Source organism: Sphaeramia orbicularis, chromosome 17, assembly GCF_902148855.1.
Source record: "Sphaeramia orbicularis chromosome 17, fSphaOr1.1, whole genome shotgun sequence".
In the NCBI taxonomy this organism is placed as follows: domain Eukaryota; kingdom Metazoa; phylum Chordata; class Actinopteri; order Kurtiformes; family Apogonidae; genus Sphaeramia; species Sphaeramia orbicularis.
In genome coordinates, this window is record NC_043973.1 from 3,989,099 (window position 1) to 4,011,142 (window position 22,044).

Consider the following 22,044-nt stretch of genomic DNA (forward strand, 5'->3'; position numbering starts at 1 on the left):
CTTACAACATCAACAAAAGTAAATGGAAAGGGCCTCTTAATTATAAATCGTGCTTGAAATAGCTCAGCACAGCCTGATCATTTAAAGGTCCATACCCTTACCATGTCAGCCAAAACATCTTTTTGCAGTGTCAGACATTTTAAATACATTACAGGCCTACACCATGAAATAACGGTGATTACACGGTGGTTGCATCACAATAGGCCTTCCCCTTTCCCATTTCCTCCTCTGCGACTCTCTGTGCAGCTGCTGAGGGTCTGACAGACTGTCCCTTCTGTTGTGCAAATGCAAAGCGTCTGAGGCAGGAGGCAGGGTGAAGGGGCTGGGCTGATGACAGCATCCTCTGCCGCTCAGTGGCTCCACACCTGACTGACTCCATCAGATGCTCAGATGATGGAGCTCTCCGCGCGGCCGGCTCATCCGCTGCCACCATTTCGCACGTCCACTTCCCGACACATGTTCTCCAGATGTCTTCATCTGATCTGAGCATTTGTTGCCGCGGATTTCGTTCAAGCCGCTGCGGTCACTCTTGGGCTTGCGCAGGTTCTTTATATGGATTGTGAATGCTGAGTGGTCGGATCGAGGTGGTCTTTGTTTTCCTGGAAAAGCGAACAGGAGTGGACTGATGCTGCGTCGCTGGTAAACACCAGAAATGGGTGTTATCCAACCAGGACTGTCAACGCCGGTTCGCTCTTGGACCACATTTGCTTTTTTCTCCTGATAAAACATCTGCTGAATCCGGCTCTTATACCTCTACAAGTTGCTACACTGTGCAGGTGAGATTTGTTCATTCTTTGCAGTGTGCCAGTGGTTCCCAGGCTTAGCCTGTTGGTTCTGTAGCCTATTGGCTGCCTTACAGATTACCCTGTATTAGAGGATATCTCTGATCCATCCATCTATCAAGCGTAGTGCGTCATCTAGATTGTCACCATCAGTCTCCTTTTGCGTCCATCCACCAATTGTCTATATAGGCGCACATATCTAGATTGTAGACCACCAGGACTCCATTTTCCTGTGCAAATAATTCAGTACACACACCGTATCTCATTGTTCAGATACATATTTAACTGGGTTTCCAAGATCTAAATGGGCTTTAAATGTGAGACTCTCAGTAGGCCTGTAATGTAAATTCACCTCATTGATATAACCACAGTCAAAGTGCACTTACACAACACAAACACATACATGCACGGACCACCACACACTTAGCCCAAGGCACATTATGAAACATGCAAAGCAGTGAAAGTGGCTCTAATGTACTATGTGTTCCCAGATCTTTATAAGAAAAGACATGGCATGTGCTGTAAATGCAAAAGTTACAGACAGTTGTGTGATATTAATTCAAAAGTTTGTCATTTTCCTCCTTACTTATTGTTAAAACTAATGAAATTGAACACAAAAAAACAAAACAGTAATGATGAGAAAATGGTAGGGACAACATAAGAATAAAATCTTACTGGGCAAGAAGAGAGAACAGGTAGATGGAAAGCTCCTAAACTGAGTTCAATTTCATGTTAAAAGTGATTTATCATAGAAATAATGTTACATAACAAGAGCCAATCAATTCACTGCTTTCTTTTAATGATTGTGTTTTTCTACTTCCCAGGCTTCAGTCAAGCAAACAAATGGTACAATCAATAGGCAGTGGCCAGCATCTGCCATAGGGAGGACATCAATAACACACTCATACACCTGACCCCCTCATCCACACGCCCTGGACATGGCTCTGGAGAACTCAGTCTTCCCTTCCCGTCCAGACTCGCTCTCGCTCCCTGTGGAGGAGAAAGGGGAACGGGAGGAGGTGGAGGTGGCCACAGAAGCTACAGCGTCCACAGGGGTTTACAACCTATCAGATGAGCTGGGCCACGTCGTCACCACGGAGACCACACCGTCCCCTCCGACCTCGGCCAAGGTGAACAGGTCTTTCCAGGCCAAACTGGCTGAACGAGAAGCCAAAGCCAATCAGGCCCGGAAGAAAGCCCAGGGGACGGAGAAGGAGAGGGGCCGATTCGGCTGGGGTGAGTGTCTCTCAGTTCTACTTTCTTGTCCTTGATGGGCTGTCTGTAGAGCGTTACCATAGAAATCCTATTCAATTATGCAATAAATATTTGGAAAATGTTATGAATGCTGTTATTCATGTCTGAGTAACATTGAATGAAAGCTGCAACTGCATCAGTATTGACTCCTTCAGACTCTATGGAACTACAGAGATTGGGAGCTATTGACAGACTGTGGAGCAATATTTTCTCAGTCCCTCCTCCACACGCATACATACTGTACAGTATATTGACTGTACTTGTGCCCCTCCCGCTCCTCCACATCTTTCTTGCAATAGTTGTGAATCTCGTCTAATTTGCACCATGCTGCAGTTCCTCACCCCTCAGCGATTTTAACATCTTTGACATCTTTTTCCTCGAGGCCTCACCCCTAAACTTCACTCTTTGTTTGCCTCAGTTTCCCTTCTCAGTGCTGTGTATTTTTCTATGATGAAAAATCAACCCTAAAACTCAAAAATACTGTTGAGTTAAGCTGCAGTGTGCTTAACCTCAGGGGGATCTAATAGCAGAAACAGAAGATGTTATTGATAATTATGTTTCCATGAGGGCTGTAACTAACTGAAAATATTAATAACATATTTTTCAACCTAAGAAGGACCATTTCTATCTACAGTGGGAGCAGGGTGCCTCTGTGGACTTTCATCTATTTATACCTATTTATTTACTTATTTACTACGAATGAATAATGGATCCACTGTATGCGCTTTGAGAATGCATTCATAGAAAAGCGCTATATAAATCTAACCCATTATTATTATTATTATTATTGTTATTATTATTTAATTTATTTATTTAGTGGCCAGATAAGGAGAGGTGACAGGTATTTGACTGATTGTAATCTGCAGTATCACCGTTAAATACCATTAAATATTACTAAAGGAACCTTTTAAGAACCACAGAGTTGCACTGTTTTTGTGACTTTTTAGTCCGATTTCCTCTAAACGCAAACAACGTGGTAGTGCTAAGCAGAAAAACTGCATTTTATTGCGCCCTTTCATATTGTTATAATTAATATGAACAAGTGCAATGAATACTATGTAAGACTCCGTGAACTGTGATGAATATGAAAATGTGTTTTATTTACATGCGTTATGCATTCCTTTATTTGTCCAGTATTTCACCATGAGCAAATCTGGCCCTAAAAGTTGCCACTGTCATCTGTTATGAATCTTTCAGTGTTTTATCTCAGTATTAACAGTAACAGCCAGACACTATATAGCTAAAAGAGACAGACCATGTGACTAATCCATGCTCCATCAATAACAGAAACAAGATAATTCATATCTTTAGATGAAACAGATTTGCCTCTATGTCTACTCTTCCATAATGTCCCACTACTGAACAATGTTAGCACACATTACAAATGTTCTTCATATACTACAGGCCTTACCATGAACATTTGATAAACGTTTCCAACTGTTAAAACATAATAACTGGATGTAAAGTTTTGGTTTCAGCCTCTCAAAGAACGTTTTCCCAACCAGTAACGATTAACTTGAACCACATTATCAACATACGAGAAATGAATATATCCTTTGAAGCTTTTCCTGTAACTCCATAGGTTCACTAAGGTCCTCAACATCATTACTGCTCTGAATTTAAGATAGAAACCGAGTATTTTCTTTGCTGCATATGTTATAATCTCTGTTCTAGCTGAGTGTAGCCACAGTAAAAGCCTTCTCAACAAAGAAAAGAATCAACAATTGCCTTCAGGGTTGTGCAGTGACTAAAGTCCAACATTGTAGCTTTTCTTCTTCAAGTGTTTGATGATATTGTCCTGTCATTTCTCATATGTACTCCTTTCCTCCCCTGCCTCTTTTCATTTCTCTTACTCCTTTTTCACCAGCCTGACTTTCCTCTGAGCCATGCTGCATCTTTCTAAGCAGTTTGGTCCCCTGACATCCTCCAGTGTTTATCTTCCAATCTTTCTCACAGCTCCATTCATCTTTCATCCTTAGCTTCACTAAGACGTAACTTCAAACAGCACAGCTTTTCAACCATTTACAAAAGTAGGCATATCTTTTTGAAGTTTTTTAAGAGGGTGTGAAAGAGTTTAATGTGAATCTCACACACCACAATGTAATCTGCTTCACTTTTCCAGATCAGCAAGGGTCTGACTCATCACCTCCCTCCATCCAGCCTAATGTTAAATATTTCTGTCTCTTTACCAGCCCGAGCTCGACGTAAGAGGCAGCGCTATGTGGAGAAGAATGGCCGCTGCAACGTGCAGCATGGCAACATGCGGGAGACTTACCGCTACCTGACGGACATCTTTACCACACTGGTGGACCTCAACTGGCGCTGCTCGCTCTTTGTCTTTGTCATGGCCTACGCAGTCACATGGCTCTTCTTTGGGGCCATCTGGTACCTCATAGCCTACTGCAGGTAAGACTTTAGAGCAGGGGTGTCAAATATACGGTCCGTGGGCCAAAACCAGTGCACCAAAGGGTCCACTCTGACTCATTGGATGAATTTGTGAAATGCAAAAATTACACTTAAGATATTAATGATCAAAGGTGTCAAAATGCATTTTAGTTCAGGTTTCACATACAGACCAATTTAATCTCAGGTGGGTCAGACCGGTGAAATATTATCATAATAATAACATATAATGACAACTCCAATTTTTTTTTCTTTTTGTTTTATTATAAAAGGAAAATTACATGAAAATGTTTATACTGATAAACTATCTGTTCACAAAAAAAGGGAAGGACACGAACAACCTGTAATGTCTTCAGAGAAATAAGTGCAATTATAGCTACATTATGCCTGTCAGTAAATGTTTGGTATATTTGTAGATCCACTGTGCTCTTTACGTTGTAATGCACATGTATAAATGATAAACTGAGGCTAGGTTATCAGATTACACATTAGATTACAGATTACAGATTTCTTTATTGTCATTTGACAGCACAGTGTACATACAGCGCAGAGTACATCAAACGAGATTGCGTTTGATGATCTGGGACATCGGGCCACTGCTCCTAACTGGTGCGCCACCACTGAACCCTTTTCTTCTAAATTTGCAGTGAAGAACACAAGATCATGCAAAGCACAAATATAAGACATCATACAGTTTTCACACAGTACATGCGGACACATGTTGGAAATTATTTCATGGATTTGAAAGGAATACGGGGGATAGGGTGAAAAAAAGGAAAAGGTAGACAGCAGATGAGATTTGGGGTTTGGAGCAAGGATCAAGGAGTTAAAATTGCACTTATTTTTCTTAATACATTTCAGGTTGTTCATGTTTATCTTATTTTTTTAAAGGATAGTTTGTAGAAGTAGACATTGTCATTATGTAATTTTACTTTTCACTCTAAAACAAAGAGAAAAGTTTAGAGTTGACATTATTTATGGGATATTATGTTATTATTTTACTGACCCACTTGAAATCATATTAGGCTGAATGTGGCCCCTGAGCTAAAATGTGTTCGACACCCCTGCTGTAGAGCAAGGGGTGTATTAATTCACTTGTATTGCTTTCACCTTGAGCAGATGCTAGTCTGCTGAATGTCATGTTGATTTACTAGACAGAGCTCAATTCCTGTCAAAACTTAATGAACAACAAAACAGATTTCACAAATATTATAGAGCTTGGTTTGCAAATACAAAACATGATTAATGGTACAGTATTATAGATTTGTGTGTGCTTGTGGGTTTACGTGGAGCATGGGTTTACATCAGCTGTTATTTGTTGATGTTAGCTGATTCCAGATAACAGTAGCCAACACTGAATAATGTAGCTGCTGTAGAGGAGCAGAAGAGACACCCTAAAGAAATCTGAAGCAAGGATAATAATGTTAATAATGGCAATTCAAGCCCTCTATAAAAATCACTCTAAATCTGTTATCTTGGGCGTAGGTGAATGACAAAGTGGTTAGCCCACATCTACATCTATTATAACACAGACTACAACACAAATTTCATGTAAGTGCATGAACTTGTCCATATCTTACAAAGTGAACCATTATAAAGGAATGTATTTTGCTTTGTAAATACAAAACTGACATCATATTTATAATAAACGGTGAACCAGAGCTTACAAGTCAGAAATGTATAATTAAAGAAAAACTTTTGTCATAATCTGCCTTTGTATTGATTATTTTTGCTCAAATGTGAGTATTTTACTTTTTACAACAGCAGGAAGTTCCTCAGAGTTAATTTAACTGTTAGTGTTTTGCTGAATACTATCAGCTATGCCAAATAATCCAAATCTGTTCTAACTTTATTTTCAGACGTAAGGATCCAATCCTGCTCTCCACATTATATTTTTGGGCTGTTGTAACGTATTACTGGTCATTACCAAATTGGATATGTCTTTTCAACTGATTTTCTTTAGATTTTGAGTTAGATCTACAGGCATAAAATTCATATTGTTGAGCTAAAATAAAATAGGAGTAGCATCATTTGATCCTGGAAATATTATGTTGTATCTGTTTCTGAGTGTGATTTATTAGATATTTGTTGTGTATTTGTACTTGCAAAACATCATGTATTATGTTGATTTGATCTTTTGTCTTTGTAAACTAAACTCTGGGCAGGGTATGTGTTTGTTCGGTTTTGGCTGAATGTGAGCTCCATATCCGACTGCTTATACTACATTTTTGTGCTGGAACTATTCCATTTTATGACACTATCATGATGAGTTTTATAATTCTGAGATGGACAATAATGCTGCAAGAAAGTGATCAGCATTGTGGTACATTTCTGCTACGAAAGCTTAAAATTGTCATTTTTCTGCCAAAAAAAGTCGATGATAAAGCAGCTTTAATATTACACTGTATTTCATCATGTTACCGCGTCACTAGATGTGTCTGCTGGATCCACATTCATCTCATAAAATTGTGACCTTTTTAGATCGATTACATGCCATCCTAAGTTATGCCAGAAAGCTGTCGGTGTTGCTGGAATTCCTTGGTCACCAGCACAGGCCAATATAAGTCATAGATTATATAAATTACCGAACACCACTTACATTAATTAGCTCTTTGTCTCAGGCTGGAGCTGTGTTATTTAGGGACATTAGCCTGTATAGAGGGAGGTTACAGAGAAAATTTACACACTGTTAGCACAAGCCAAAAGTGTGGTACCAGTATAAAGTTACTATTAAGATACTATGTGTGAGAATACAGGATGAAAAAGGTTAATTTTTGCTGGATCAAGAAAAAAAATGACAGCACGAATGATAGATTAATCATATATTGTATATAAATATGAGGAATGGGATTAGTTACTCATTACAGGAATGAGATTAAATGGGATAGTTGAAGAGTCGTCATCTATATATTTCACCACCTCTGTTCTAAATATACAAATCTTCTCACTTTGTCTATTTTTTCCTCTTAACGCCCACTTTGTCACCTCCCCCTTCCCTTTCTCACACATCCTCCGTATTGCTTCCCAAGAGGTGATCTGGACCATCTGGAGGATGAGAAATGGACACCATGCGTCAACAATGTCAACGGCTTCATCTCGGCTTTCCTCTTTTCCATCGAGACAGAGACCACCATTGGCTACGGCCACCGTGTTATCACAGACCAGTGTCCAGTGGGGACCATGCTGCTGCTGCTGCAGGCTATTCTGGGCTCTATGGTCAACGCCTTCATGGTAAGGACCAGGGCTGGTGAAACACTGAGAGGTGGGACATGATGTGCAAAATCAACGGTAATCAGTCGTACACATCTGAAATGATAATGAGCTCATAACACTAATCATAGACTAATAAAAATATCTGTTGGATTAGTGTTACGCCCCGGTCTAGGGGTTTACCAGAGCCAACATAATGTGCTCACACTTTGTCCCCTCCCAGCTCCCAAGCACACACGTCAGTCAAAAAAATTAAAGTTTACAATATTTATTTATTTTTTAACAACTAAAGGAGAGTTAGGGGAAGGTGCGGCTAAAACAACAAACAAAATATCTTCTTCCAAAGTTCAAACTAAATTGCCTAATCCAAAATAAATGCAAGAAATAAAATACAGAAAACTAACCTAAACTCCCTAATAAAAACAGGAGAAAATGTGAAAATAAAAGAGCCGTCCTCCCCTACCAGGAAAAGGATGGAATTTACAAAATATCTATTTATAACCATATACAATCGAATTATCACACAAACACACGAAGACTGACAGTCACACACGTAGGAACACGGCTGGAAGCTGGCAGGAGGCAAGAGAGAGAACGAACGGCTGGATCCAGGGCCATTTAAAGCGGCCGGGCAATCACGCTCCACCAATCAGCTTCCTGCAAAACAGACACAAGACAAACACAGCACACCTACAAGACGGGGGAGAACACTCACTAGACAGAAAACATATACATATAAACACAAATAGACAAATTAGGCCCTAGGGTCATAACAGTAGTCCCTGCACTCCTGTTTTGAAGCCTGGAATTTTGCCTTTGGCCATCGCTGCCTTGGAGTTTTTGACATATAAATGTCCATATTTGAGCACGCTAGTGGAGCTTTAGTAGTGTGAGGGGTAAAACTGAGCAAACAAGTGCTAGCTTACTAATTATACAATTAACACTGTTATATTGAACACAAGCAAAAATTCTGCTCCTTCCTAAATGTTAACATATACAGTTATGGGTAATATGAGTGAATTTTGCATAATGTCCTTTAGCATTTGTATAATAAAGTTATTTGAGGTTCTTAGTGTAACCTATTAATCATAACTACAGTCTATCTAGAGTTTCTGAAAGTCAGACTCAACCAGCGAGACAGCTGTCCTACTGATCTGTCAAAGCCCAAGATGACATTAAGACGGATCAAATAACTTATAAACAAATAAACAAGTGGTGCCAGGCACGTATTTTATCTTATTTTGGCATCGATCCAGCTGATGTCATCATGTCTATGCATGAGCTGATGTCAGCATGTCAATTGCCTCTATATATGTGGCAAGTTTGAAGTAAATTGAAACAAAATGAATGTTTTTATAGACATTTGAAATTTTGCCCATTATGAGTAAATGGAAAAAAAGAAAGACTTTTAAAAATTCATAAAAAATGTGAACTTTGACCTACTTTTCCCAAAATGTAATGACATCTATTCTGGGACACTGGCAATCTATAAACCCAATTTGGTATGAATTCAACCAATAGTTAACAAAGACACAAAGAAACTTCAGAAATTTCAGTGTAAGTCTATGGGAGCCAGGCTTTCTTGGAGGAGTATCTAGTGGCCATCAGTGGTATTACACTTTAAGATACTCCCACTTTGGCTTAATTTTGAAAACTGTCCCAGCTCCTCGATGAAAATGATGAGAGGGCTAGCTAATTTCTAATAATCCAAAACCAATTTCATGCTAACATTAGCTAGTGTAGCTGAGTGATGCTAACACACCAGGAAGCCTATTATTATTAAGCATTGGTACTTGTTGACAGTTTTGCTAGTGCAACTCCTTAATCACAACTGTAGAGCTGTGTGTCAGGAAAAGCAAAATAATATATTATTTACAGAAACATCCAAAGTTCAATGTCAGTCAAGTCCGACAATGGACATCCACAGCCGCCACCTGTCAATCAAAGCAGCTACGCACTGAATTATGCATAACTTTACCCCTTAATACATTTTAAACTGGCCAGTTATATAAAAATTCATCTCATAAACTTTTTGTACCAGGCTGTAAATGCAGTTATCTCTCCTGTGAGGTTACATGTGGTCAGAGTTGAGGAATTGCAGGTTTTGACACTTGCCTTATTTTTGCAGCTATGGATGCTGCATGAATGGTGCATGAGGTTGAATTTAAATGAATGAAACATCCGTTGAAATGTATGCAATGATTATTCTCAGCAGTTCCATAAATATAAAAACCTTGGAACAGATGCACAAAGAATGAGCCGTGGCCTGAGTAACAAGTAGGTCAGGCTAAAGAAATGCACACAAAACTGACGGACTGAAAAACGTTCACATCTTCTAATCCATTTTAGCAGACCTCACCTGTCTGACAGGCTGCTAAATAGGTTAAAAACAGAAAAGAGTATGCAAATAATGTTTGACCCACCAAGTATCTGTCAGTTTGTCTGAATCCAGCAAAAAATGAATATACACATTTTCTTGAGCCTCAGAGGAGGAAATAATTATTATCTCTAAGCAATGACACTAGTTCAGTGCTGGTATTATGCTTCCTGCAGAACATTTCCTCTTTAAAGTGCTGATGGAGCTCAAATTTTTCCACAAGAAGTAGTCTTTTGATGACAATGAAAGAACAGAGCAACAGCCAAGCAAGAATTATGCATGTTTACAAGCTGGAAATGTGCCATATTAACAAAAGACAGAAATGTGGGTTGTTTTACAATGCATATTAAAAATATGATCGAGTCTGAGGTTAATACCAGTGTCACTGCGATTTTAATGTTGAAATAGTAAGCTCTATTGAAAAAGTAAACAAGCCTCATCTATTTTTTATTCACTCACAATGAACATGTCCCAGCTCTGCTATGCACGAGGATCACTGAGTTGTTGCTGATGTTAATAATGACTACTGAACAACAAGAGATGCCAGTCATTTTTCAATTATACTGCTGCTATTGAAAATATTGAAGCCTTTTTCACCTGTTTTAATTTGGAGCAGCTTTATCTCATGTCGTTTGCGCTCCCTCCTGTCTGTGTTTCTGTCCGTCTGTCCAGGTGGGCTGCATGTTTGTGAAGATCTCGCAGCCCAACAAAAGAGCTGAGACGCTGGTGTTCTCCAAAACCGCTGTGATCTCCCTGAGAGATGACAAGCTCTGCCTAATGTTCAGGGTCGGTGACCTGCGCAGCTCCCACATAGTGGGGGCCAACATGAGGGCCAAGCTCATCAAGTCCAAACAGACTCAGGAGGGTAAGAGTCATTCATAGCACTGAATCTCATCTGCAGCTAAAACTCTACAGCACAGGTGTCAAACTCCGGTCCTCGAGGGCCGGTATCCTGCATGTTTTAGATGTTTCCCTCTTCCAGCACACCTGACGGTCATTATCAGGCTTCTGCAGAGTTGGATGATAGGCTTATCATTTGAATCAGGCGTGTTGGAAGAGGGAAACATCTACAACATGCAGGATCTGAGTTTGACACCCCTGCTCTACAGTAATTGCAACCACCGCACTTGGTACTTCTCTTGCTTATATAATCGAAGTAAGACAAAATATCACTATGGGAATATATCACATCCTATAATATGAATGCCTTTGTTTTTGGAGTTGCATGTTCTACCTGTGTCCACATTGTTCTCACCAGCTTCCTTCCACCGTTCAAACACATGTACGTTAATAGGTTAACTCAGTGTTTTTCAACCTTGGGGTCGGGACCCCACATGGAGTCACCTGGAATGCAAATGGGGTCACCTGAAATTCCTACTAATTGATTAAAAATAATAAAAAAAAAACCTTAACATTAAAAAATATATGGTGAGTTGAGAAAGACAATCACATACATAAAAGACGTGACAGACTGTGAAGCTGAAACTGAAGCACTGTGGTTCTGTTTATCTGTCAAATGTTCATTGTGGTCGGTTTCAGATGCTGCAGCTCTTTCATAATTCATAGTTTGAGTTCTTGTTTGTTCAGTATTAATTGTCAGCCTTGTAAATCCAAGCTGGACTGACTGTACATATCCTGACCAAGGAAAATCAAATTCTCACTTTGTGCAGTAATCTACATCTGGCTTTTCTGCCTCCGTCCATAATAATATACATTATATAAACTAAATATTGTCTAAAATTAACGTTTATTTGCAGCATAGTATAGCAAATATTACAAATAAAAACAAATTGATTTTAGGAAAAAAACAAAAAAGTCTGTTTTGAATGTCTTGGGTCGCCAGAAATTTGCGATGTTAAAATGGGGTCATGAGCCAAAAAAGGTTGGGAACCACTGGATTAACTGGTCAATCTAAATCAACCATAGGTGTGAATGGGAGAGTGACTGGTTGTGCATCTTTGTATGTGTCCAGGGTATTCCCCATCTTTGCCTGATGTAAGCTGGGATAGATTCCTACCCCCATGACCCTCCAGAGCAGGGCTGTCAAACTCATTTTAGTTCATGATCTCAAGTGGGCCAGACCAGTAAAATAATAACTGTGAAGAAAAGTAAAATGACACAATGAAAATGTTTACATCTAAAAATGTGAATAACATGAACAAAATGAAATGTCTTCAAGGCAAGGCAAGTTTATTTGTATAGCACATTTCAGCAACAAGGCAATTCAAGGTGCTTCACACAGGACATTGAAATAAAAGAAACAAAAAGAAACACATTTAAAACATTATAAAAGAAACATGTAAAAGGTGATTAAAAACAGCAAGTAATAAAACAACACATAAAAAAAAAAAAAAAAAAGAATAAAATAAAAATACAAACACACACATATTAAAGTAAGAGTTGCAGTGCAGAGTTTCAAAGAGAATATAAAGTTTAAAAAGTCAAAAGCCTTTTAGTCAAAGGCAGCAGTGAACAGGTGAGTCTTTAACCTGGACTTAAAAGAACTCAGACTCGCAGCAGACCTGATATTTTCTGGTAGTTTGTTCCAGATATACAGAGCATAGAAACTGAACGCTGATTCTCCATGTTTAGTTCTGACTTTGGGAACACAGAGCAGACCTGCAGCAGATGACCTGAGTGGTCTGGATGGTTCATACTGGACTAGAAGGTCTCTGATGGATTTTGGGCCTAAACCATTCAGTGCTTTATATGCTAGTAAGAGAATTTTAAAGTCTATTCTCTGAGAGACAGGGAGCCAGTGTAGAGACCTCAGAACTGGTCTTCAGAAAAATAAGTGAAATTTTAACAATATTCTGTCTCAGTTTATCATTTACAAATGTACATTAAAATGTACAAATCACAGTGGATCTACAAGTGCACAAAACATGTATTAACAAGTTTAGTATTGTTAAAACTAGAAGCACTCGGACAGCGTGTGCCCCCCCGATCACCACCAAAATTGAATCATTTGTTCCTTGTACCAGTATCAACATTTCCTGAAATTTTCATCCAAACCTGTCCATAACTTTTTGAGTTATCTTGCAGACAGACAGACAGACAGACAGACAGACAGACAGACAAACCAACGCCGGCAAAACATAACCTCCTTGGCGGAGGTAATTACACCTAATTCTCATAAGACATTTCAGGTTTTTCATATTTGTTCAGGTTTGTCAGGTTATAGCCTGAAATGTCTTAAGAAGTGCAGTTTTATCAATATTCTGCCTGTTACTAAATGTTTTGTGTATTTGTAGATCCACTGTGATGTGTAAGTTGTAATGTACATATGTGTAAATGATAAACTGAGACAGAATATTGTTCAAATTGCACTCATTTTTCTTAATAAATTTCTGGTTGTTCATGTTAACCTATTTTTTTTAATGATTGTTTGTAGATGTAAACATTTTCCTAATGTGATTTTACTTTTTTCACTCTAAAGCAAAGAGAAGTTGACATAATTCATAATTTATAGGTTATTATTACCGCGGCCAGGAGGTATTGTGATCACTTTGCTTTGTGTGTTTGTTTGTTTGTTTGTTAGCAACTTTACGGGAAAACTATTACAACCATCTTTACCAAATTGTCCCCACAGATAGGCCTAGGCCCTGGGACCAACCCATTAAATTTTGGGCCAAGTAGGCCAAAGTTCAAGGTCACAGCAAGGTCACAAAATCTCAAATTTTCCTATCTCTCATCATTGAGCAATTTTCGAAAATTAATAAAAAATTCAAAACAACTCCGATTAGACTCCAATTTGATCCACCTGTAGCTTAGAACAATATCTTGTATCTGGCACAAAATTGTCCACATCCACTGTGGAATGTGGACTCTGTGGACATTTACATTTAACACTGAAAATCCCATTTACGACACATTTTTCATTTACATATGTTTCTATCTGGTTTTTATTTGTTTCTATGTGGTTTTCTGCCGGTTGGCTGGTTTATATATGTTTCTATCTGGTTACCTCCGCCAAAGAGGTTATGTTTTTGTCAGGGTTTATTTGTTGGTTGGTTGGTTGGTTAGTTAGCAAGATAACACAAAAAGTTATGGATGGATTTTCATGAAATTTTCAGGAAATGTTGATACTGGCACAAGGAACAAATGATTAAATTTTCGTGGTGATCGGGGGGGTGCAGATCTGTCTTGGCAGAGGTCTGTGCTCTCCGAGTGCTTTTCTAGTGTAATTATTTTACTGGTCTGGCCCAGTTGAGATCATGTGAGATCATGAACTGAAATGAGACGCCTGCTTTGACTTGTTCATCTACACTTACATAAATATAAAACAAGTACTTCTGTTCCCACTAGTAGAGGTAAAACATATAACTACTTTAGCTGATTACGAAGACGCTCTCCTGATATTCACTCCTTGTGTCTCCAGGTGAGTTCATACCTCTGGACCAGACCGACATCAGTGTGGGCTTTGAGACGGGTGATGATCGTCTCTTCCTGGTGTCTCCTTTGGTGATATCCCATGAGATCGATGCACATTCACCCTTCTGGGACATGTCCCAGGCCCAGCTGGAGAAGGAGGACTTTGAAATCGTGGTCATCCTGGAGGGAATGGTGGAGGCCACAGGTAAGAAAACAGTGAAACTTGTATGCCTGTGGAATGATGGGAACAGAAATCCATAAACAGTTAAATAACCCTCCCTGGTGCTCTGGACTAATATAATATTCACTAAGTATAAATTATAGTATGATGAATGTGGACTGGTTTTGTGTGAAAAATCCTCATAAAATATGCACAGAATGCAAGTCAAAATGTCTACGTGGGAATGCAATTGCTTGTTTTGCATATGAAGTGATGAAATAAAGATGTGGGCGATGGGAAAAATTTGTGCTAAAAAAAAAAAAAAAAAAATGCATTGAATGAACACATGGTACTCACTGTAAATAGTCCCAGTAAGCTGGTGTTAATTATATGCCATGTACAAATGGTTTGTTGTAGATTTTTAATACAGTGAGTGAAACAGAAGTGTGTTGTTTGAAATTAATTCCAGTTATTTACATATTCCTTTTTAATCTGACCACAATGTTGCCTCCAGCCTCTGTGTTTCCAATACATGTTTGGCTAACACTAGTGGAAATAAGCATTAAAAAATGAATTTTGCAAATGCATTCAATAGTCTGATATTACAGGAATACTGCTACTGTTTTACAGAAGGCTTTCCTTTTAAAACTATCCATTAGAAAATGAAAGTTCCCTTCCAGGACATCCTGAGTTTAGACGCACGTGCTTGTTTGAGTGCTCTTCAATCTCCCCATAGTCCAACATTAGTCTGTTCGTTTAGTAAAGTTCTAAACAAGGTTATTATCGTTAACGAAAACAAACAAAATGACGAAAACTAGAATTGTAAAAACATTTTCGTTAACTGAAATAAATAAAAACTATAATTAAAACAAAAACATGATAACTAACTGAAACTGTATTGTGTGATTACAAAACTAACTAAAACATATAAAAATTACGGCTAAAATTCCCTTAGTTTTCGTCTTTGTCAATGCTGGATTGATATGAAATTGATTTATTTCCCTCAAGTAATTTTAGCTGCTGGCACCATATGATATTTAATAGTCCGTCACTTCTCGTCACTTGTGGTTTAGAGTCGTCTTCTGGTCCCCACTCTACCTGGAAACATGTAGACCCAAGTTGTGAGAAAGCAGCAGAGTCCTGTCTGGGATTTATTTGAATTCGACGGCGAAGAAGATAAAAGATATAAAGAAACTAAAACTAAACTAAAACTAAGCTTTTTGAAAATAACAAAAACTAATAAAAACTAGCAAACCTGCTCTAAAAACTAATCAAAACTAACTGAATTAGAGAAAAAAAGTCAAAACTAAATAAAGCTAAACTATAATGAAAAATAATAATGACCTTGGTTCTAAAGACCAGACTTCTGCATTTGTTAGTCTCTGTACACGGGTGCTTCTGTGAAACTGGTCCTAAAACAGGACAGATGGGCTAAAAATTCAAAGCAGATGTAGACTAATGTTATGAAGCAAGTTTTGGAAGCACTGTGGTTCTATTTTAACAATAAATATTACTGAGATAAAGAGAAGCTATTTTTCAGATAAAACATATTTTACATAATTTTTATGCAAAAATCCACATGTAACACAGTCAAAAGGACATGAAATACATGCTACTATTTTATCAAATATCTCTTTACTCTCTACACATACACCACAGTCAATGAAAACTTTGAGACCATATTTTTCGACGTAATTTTTATTTTGAAAACCCTAAACTGGATTTTTTTTCATATGAATAATTTGTTTAGGATATTGGCATACAGAAACAAAATCTAAAGTTTCAAGAATAATTTCAAAACAAAAACTTAACAAAAGAAAATGGCACCTGCCAAACACAAAATCACAACAGTGAGCGGTCCTGGTCTGCAGTTGTCCCTCTCTCTCTCCCTGGACGCGGTCTATGGTCATCAGAGCCTGTGGTGTTGTGGCGTTCAACCAGGTTTGTGATTGTGGGTTGGGAACAGCCCCTACACAGGCCTGGCTTCATCACTGGAGCTCAAACCGGCCTCCACCATACCAGTGCCCGGAGACGTTGTTCCTGTGATAGACGTGGCATGATGCCGTTCACTGGACTAACAATGGTGGCCTTTTCTGGGCCTTTATACAGGCCTTCAAAACCAATCCTCAATTGTGCAGATACCCACTGAGTGTTGCTCAACGTGTATTTGGTCCACTTTTGCAAAGAGACCAACCCATGTGCACTGAACCGTGGACAACATGACGATTTCATCATTATCTCAACTACCCGAGCACTAAGTCATCAATAAATCCACAATGAATAATTACAACCCCCCATACAAGTAGAAATATGCAGACATTCTTCCTCAAAGTTTCTATTGACTGTCAGTATACATTTTGGGAATCTAACTAATTATGCAAGGGAGAGTGTTTCACATAAATGTCCCCTCTTGCAAAATCACTCGCGATTTATTTGTGTTTAATATGGGCAGGTTCTGTATGTAACACCAGTGGAAACGATGGGATCCACACCAAACCTGGAATGAGACTGAGATTCATGAAAAACCCACATGTGTGGAGTAGAAAAACCACTTGAATCACACAATTTAACAGTTGTCTTTATTTATAGTCTAGGTAGCTTTTCATGTCCCAGTTTTGGTCCTATTTTTGGTCCCAACATTTTATTAAAAATTCATTAATTATGGGATGGCCTCAGAGCAAGAGTATAATTTTTTTTTTTGCATTAATCTGAGGTCATATTAGGTCCATCCTGGGGGGAAATATGTCTACATTTACCTTTTATTATTGGGTCTAAAAAGCTGGGAAAAGTGACAGATACCAAATGAACCCAGTTCATAGAAGCACCCATTCAGATCCAGTTTTGGAATATATGTGAAGTACAGCAGGAAAAAACAAGTGTCAGGCTTTAAAGAAACAGTTTCTATAAATCAAAGTGGTCGTATTTAGTGATGACCTCCCCTTTTGTTGAGACAATATGAAGTTTAGAGCATTCATCTTCTGGTGGTTTTATACAGGTTTCACTCAACACATGTCAGATGTTTCTAATTGTTTGTGTTTCTTCTTGTCATGAGGTCAGAGGTCACACTAAAAAAGTGACTTTACCCTTCACAGCCTATTTAGTTCAGTTTTTGTGTGTTTTTTTAAGGCTCTGCACATATTTCCTGTATTTTCTTATTGTATCTGAAGAACAAACAATGAGAAATAAATATGTATGCTCATTTCAATCCTGCAAAAATAACTAAGCTTAAGGTGGAATAAGACATTTGCACAGCACTGTTCATGTGTAGTATACATGCTGCTTTTACTTCTAATAATAATGGCCAGAAAAGTGGTTTGTTCAGCAAACATGTTAAGGTTAGTCTTGTGCCTCTGATTTAGTCTGAATGTGACAGGAGTAACAATATGTTTTCCAGGAAAGAGGAACAGGGGAGGTGAAAGTGGAAGCCAGGAAGTTAAGTAGCACAAACTTCAGTTGGAAAAACTGTACAACATAAACACACATTAGGGCTAAAATAAACACCCTCCTCCCAAACAAGGAGTAGGACACATCACAAAGTGAGATGGGTGCCAAATGACCCCCTGACCCCAATGAGCAGTCAGACCCAGCTGTGTTCAATCTGCTGCTCCAGACAGGACGAATGGAAACACCCTGACGACAGCAGAGACGAACACAGGCCACGACCACAACAACTAACATCATGTCACTGAGGCGTTTACATGCACACCAAGACTCCGATCATGTCTGATTTCTGGAGTTATCCGATTATTCCACTGATCATGGAAACAGTATATTCTGATCTGTTTTATCAGATAACAGTAGTAATCTGATTATGAGAATCAGATACCTGGATTTCTCCCCAGTATTCCCATGTCTTCTGCATGTGTACAGGTTAATGTGATTTATTAAATTCTTTTTACATCTACATGTGTAAACACAATTAAAATCATAGTTATGTAGTCAAACATGAGAACACAATAACTGGAAATTTGATTCTACTATCGCTATGTATGTACATACTCTGAAAGAATGCATAATGGACTGGAGCATCTAAACCAGGGTTTACGATTATCGCAGTTCTTAAGTCAGTGCTTTTCCAACCTTGGGGTCGGGACCCCACATGGGGTCACCTGGAATTCAATGGGGTCGCCTGAAATTTCTAGTAATTGATTAAAATGAAGAAAAACTTACTATAAAAAAAAAAAATATGGTTGAGTTGAGAGGGACAATCACAACACATAAAAGACATGACAAACTGCAGCTGAAACTGAAGCACTGTGGTTCTGTTATCTGCTCAAATGTTCATTGTGGTCCGTTTCAGATGCTGCAGCTCTTTCATAATTCATAGTTTGAGTTCTTGTTTGTTCAGTATTAATTGTCAGCCTTGTACATCCAGCTGGACTGACTGTACATATCCTGACCAAAGAAATAAAATTCTCATTTTGTGCAGTAATCTACACCTGGCTTTTCTGCCTCCGTCCATAATAATATACCTTTTATAGACTAATGTCCTGTAAAATTAACACTTATTTGCAGCATAGTGTAGCAAACTAATTACATGATCAAACCAAATAATTTTAGCAAAAAAAAAATGGCTGTGTTCGAGGGTTGCCAGAAATTCTGACATTAAATGGGGTCATGAGCCAAAAAAGGTTGGGAACCACTGTCTTAAGTGCATGTAAATGCGTCAGATCTGATATTACAATTCTGATTACTAACAGTATTGATTTTATGGTCATGGAAACAGGCTCACTGTCGGATAGAAATGTCATCATTCCATCTTTTTATCTGTTTCATGTGAAATTTGGTCATACTTGCTGTCTGAATTGTGGAGTTAGGAAGAGTAGCACCATCCAGGCTGAAACATGAAGCCAACACAGACTGAACATCACTAGAGGTTGACTCCAAATGTGAGTTAATCCCTTTAGACCCCATGTTAAAATGCCCGACTTTGCAGCAAAAAACATGTTGTACAAAAACAGTTTTATGTAATTGGCTAATTGGTTTATGACAGCTCGATGGGGTTGCCATACTTTCTCCCACACTGCTCCCAGACTCTGGAGCTACCTTCCCAATATATCAACACACTGAAATACATCAAAACTGCACTTAAAACCTACCTCTTTTTTAACCTGCCAAGATCTTAATGCCAATCCAAACAGATTCTTATGATATTCATTTTAACTCTTTGCTTCGTTGCTTAGAACAGTACACTGTTTTTATGTAATATGACCTTGAGTACCATTGAATAAAATGTATTATCATTAATTTTTATGTAACTTAAGTGTTTATAAACTTAAAAATCTACTTTAACTCCCAAAGACCCAAACAAAAAGCATCTCTGATCTAAATGTTTAATGCCTGTTGTTTCACTAATCCTATCAATACATGTAAATAATGGTTGTAAAATACAGTTTGTCATCTTTTCATGGTCATCAGATATGACTCATCAGAGGCTCTGTATGTGAACGTGGAAACACCGTCATCTTCTACAACATTGATTCATCAGTAAAACCCATGGAGTTGGATCAGTGACAGTGGATGGACACTTATTTTGAAGTTCAGTTATTAAAATCTTTGCTGAAAAAGTCCGTTTTTTTTTTTTTAATCAGTTTTCTCTGTTTCTGATATAATATATAACAATATATATACTATATAAGAAATCATGATTAATCACTTAAGAAATGTTCAATAGAGAGAAAAATTCATTTGGGAACTGCCACATAAGTAGCACTGGGTCTTTAAGGGTTAAAACCAACTGCATCAATACCTTGTACAGATATTGAAGATAATGAGCAGCAAAATTAGGAGTAAAACAGGAGATGTATTGTGTTACCATAGAAAACCTTAAATCCAATAGTATGTTGGTGTTAAGATGTTCATATATCTATTAGTTTTTTTCCAAATGAAGCACACAAGCTAACAGGTTAGCTGTCAAGATTAGCTATGTGACATGGATGGATGGATGATTGATCTCAAATGGGGCGGACCAGTAAAATACTATCATAATAACCTATAAATAATGACAACTCCAACATTTTCTTTTGTTTTAGTATAAAAATGTCAAATTACATGAAATATTTCCATTTACAAACTATCACAAAAAGGGAATATATTGAACAAATATGAACAACATGAAATGTCTAAAGAGAAGTAAGTGCAATTGTACCAATATTCTTCCTGTTACTAAAGGTTTTGTGTATTCGTAGATCTGCTGTGATCTGTAAGTTGTACATGTTTAAATAATAAACTGAGGCAGAATATTGTTACCTCTGCCAGGAGGTGTTGTGATCGCTTTGCTTTGTGTGTTTGCGTGTTTGTTTGTTAGCAGGATAAGTCAAAACGTTATGGACAGATTTTCAGGAAGTTTTCAGGAAATGTTGATACTGGCACAAGGAAGAAATGATTCAATTTTGGTGGTGATCGGGAGGGGACACGAAAGATCTGTCTTGGCAAGAGGTCTGTGCTCTCCGAGTGCTTTTCTTGTTAACATTGCACTTATTTCAGGTGTTCGTGGACGTTCCAGGGTGCCTGCGCAGGTCTTGAAAGTCTTAAGTGTGGAATTTTGAAATGCTGTTTCCAGACCTTGAAAAGTCTGGAATTTTGTGTGAAAGTCTTACTAAAGTATGGAAAATGTCAGTGTATGCTCAAAGCCACATAATCTTGTAAGATAAGAATACATGAGGAAAGCACATAAAAAACTAGATATGATTTCACTAAACCGGTCGGTACTGGAATGATTTTAGTGAAACTTGTTTGTGTGATATCCATGCACTTTTGTGATTTTCATATGTTTGAAATGATTCTGTCAGTAAAACATAGTTTACTGCGAATTATGCATTCATTCATTCAGACATTTATTAAAATGAACTTTTGTACTACACACAACAGGTACAATCTCAACCAAAAAAAGCAAAGAATAAAAGTACATAAAGTCAAGGTTATGGGGGAAAAATAGCAGTTTTGAAAATGTCTGGAAAAAAGTCTGCACAAGCACCCTGATGTTCAAGTTATTCACAATTTTCAAAAGGATGGTTTGTAGAAGTAAACATTTTTCAATGTAAAACATAGAGAAAGTTTATTATCCGGTTATTATGTAATTATTTTACCAGTTTGACCCACTTGAGATCATATTGGGCTGAAAGTGGCCTCAGAACGAATTAAGTTTGACACCCTGCTGTAGAACATCTTTGTGAACTTTGACACATAATTGTTATGAAGTTGTCATTCGAGCAGGTAATGGTGCCAAATGTCTGGGTGTATTTTACCCCACCCCCAAAGGGGAGGCAAGGGGTATTGTTTTTTGATTCGGTTTGCTTCTTTGGTAACACTGTAGCAGCAAAACTATTGCTTGAATTTATACCAAATGGGGTTTATAGTTTCCCAGTGACCCCAGAATAAATGTGATTACATTTTAGGAAAAGTAGGTCAAAGTTCAATTTTTAATGAATTTTTAAATTCTTTTTTTCCTCATTTACTTATAATGGGTGAAATGTGTCTATGCT

General features: G+C 38.0%; 1 protein-coding gene across 1 annotated transcript; it reads left to right on the forward strand.

Annotated features, from left to right (window-relative positions):
* Window positions 1-285: 285 nt before the first annotated feature.
* LOC115436830 (G protein-activated inward rectifier potassium channel 3-like) lies at window positions 286-18,235 on the forward strand. Its single transcript, XM_030159788.1, has 7 exons — window positions 286-776; window positions 1,607-2,018; window positions 4,229-4,442; window positions 7,469-7,670; window positions 10,699-10,891; window positions 14,408-14,605; window positions 18,171-18,235. The coding sequence occupies exons 2-7, from the start codon at window positions 1,721-1,723 to the stop codon at window positions 18,233-18,235; spliced, it is 1,170 nt and encodes a 389-aa protein (XP_030015648.1). The 5' UTR covers window positions 286-776; window positions 1,607-1,720.
* Window positions 18,236-22,044: the final 3,809 nt, after the last annotated feature.

Coding starts and splice junctions, on each gene's coding strand:
- LOC115436830 (XM_030159788.1), top strand. CDS start 1,721: ATGGCTCTGGAGAACTCAGTCTTCCCTTCCCGTCCAGACTCGCTCTCG. Junction 2,019..4,228: donor GAGGGGCCGATTCGGCTGGG/GTGAGTGTCTCT, acceptor TCTCTTTACCAG/CCCGAGCTCGACGTAAGAGG. Junction 14,606..18,170: donor GGGAATGGTGGAGGCCACAG/GTAAGAAAACAG, acceptor CTGCTGCTCCAG/ACAGGACGAATGGAAACACC.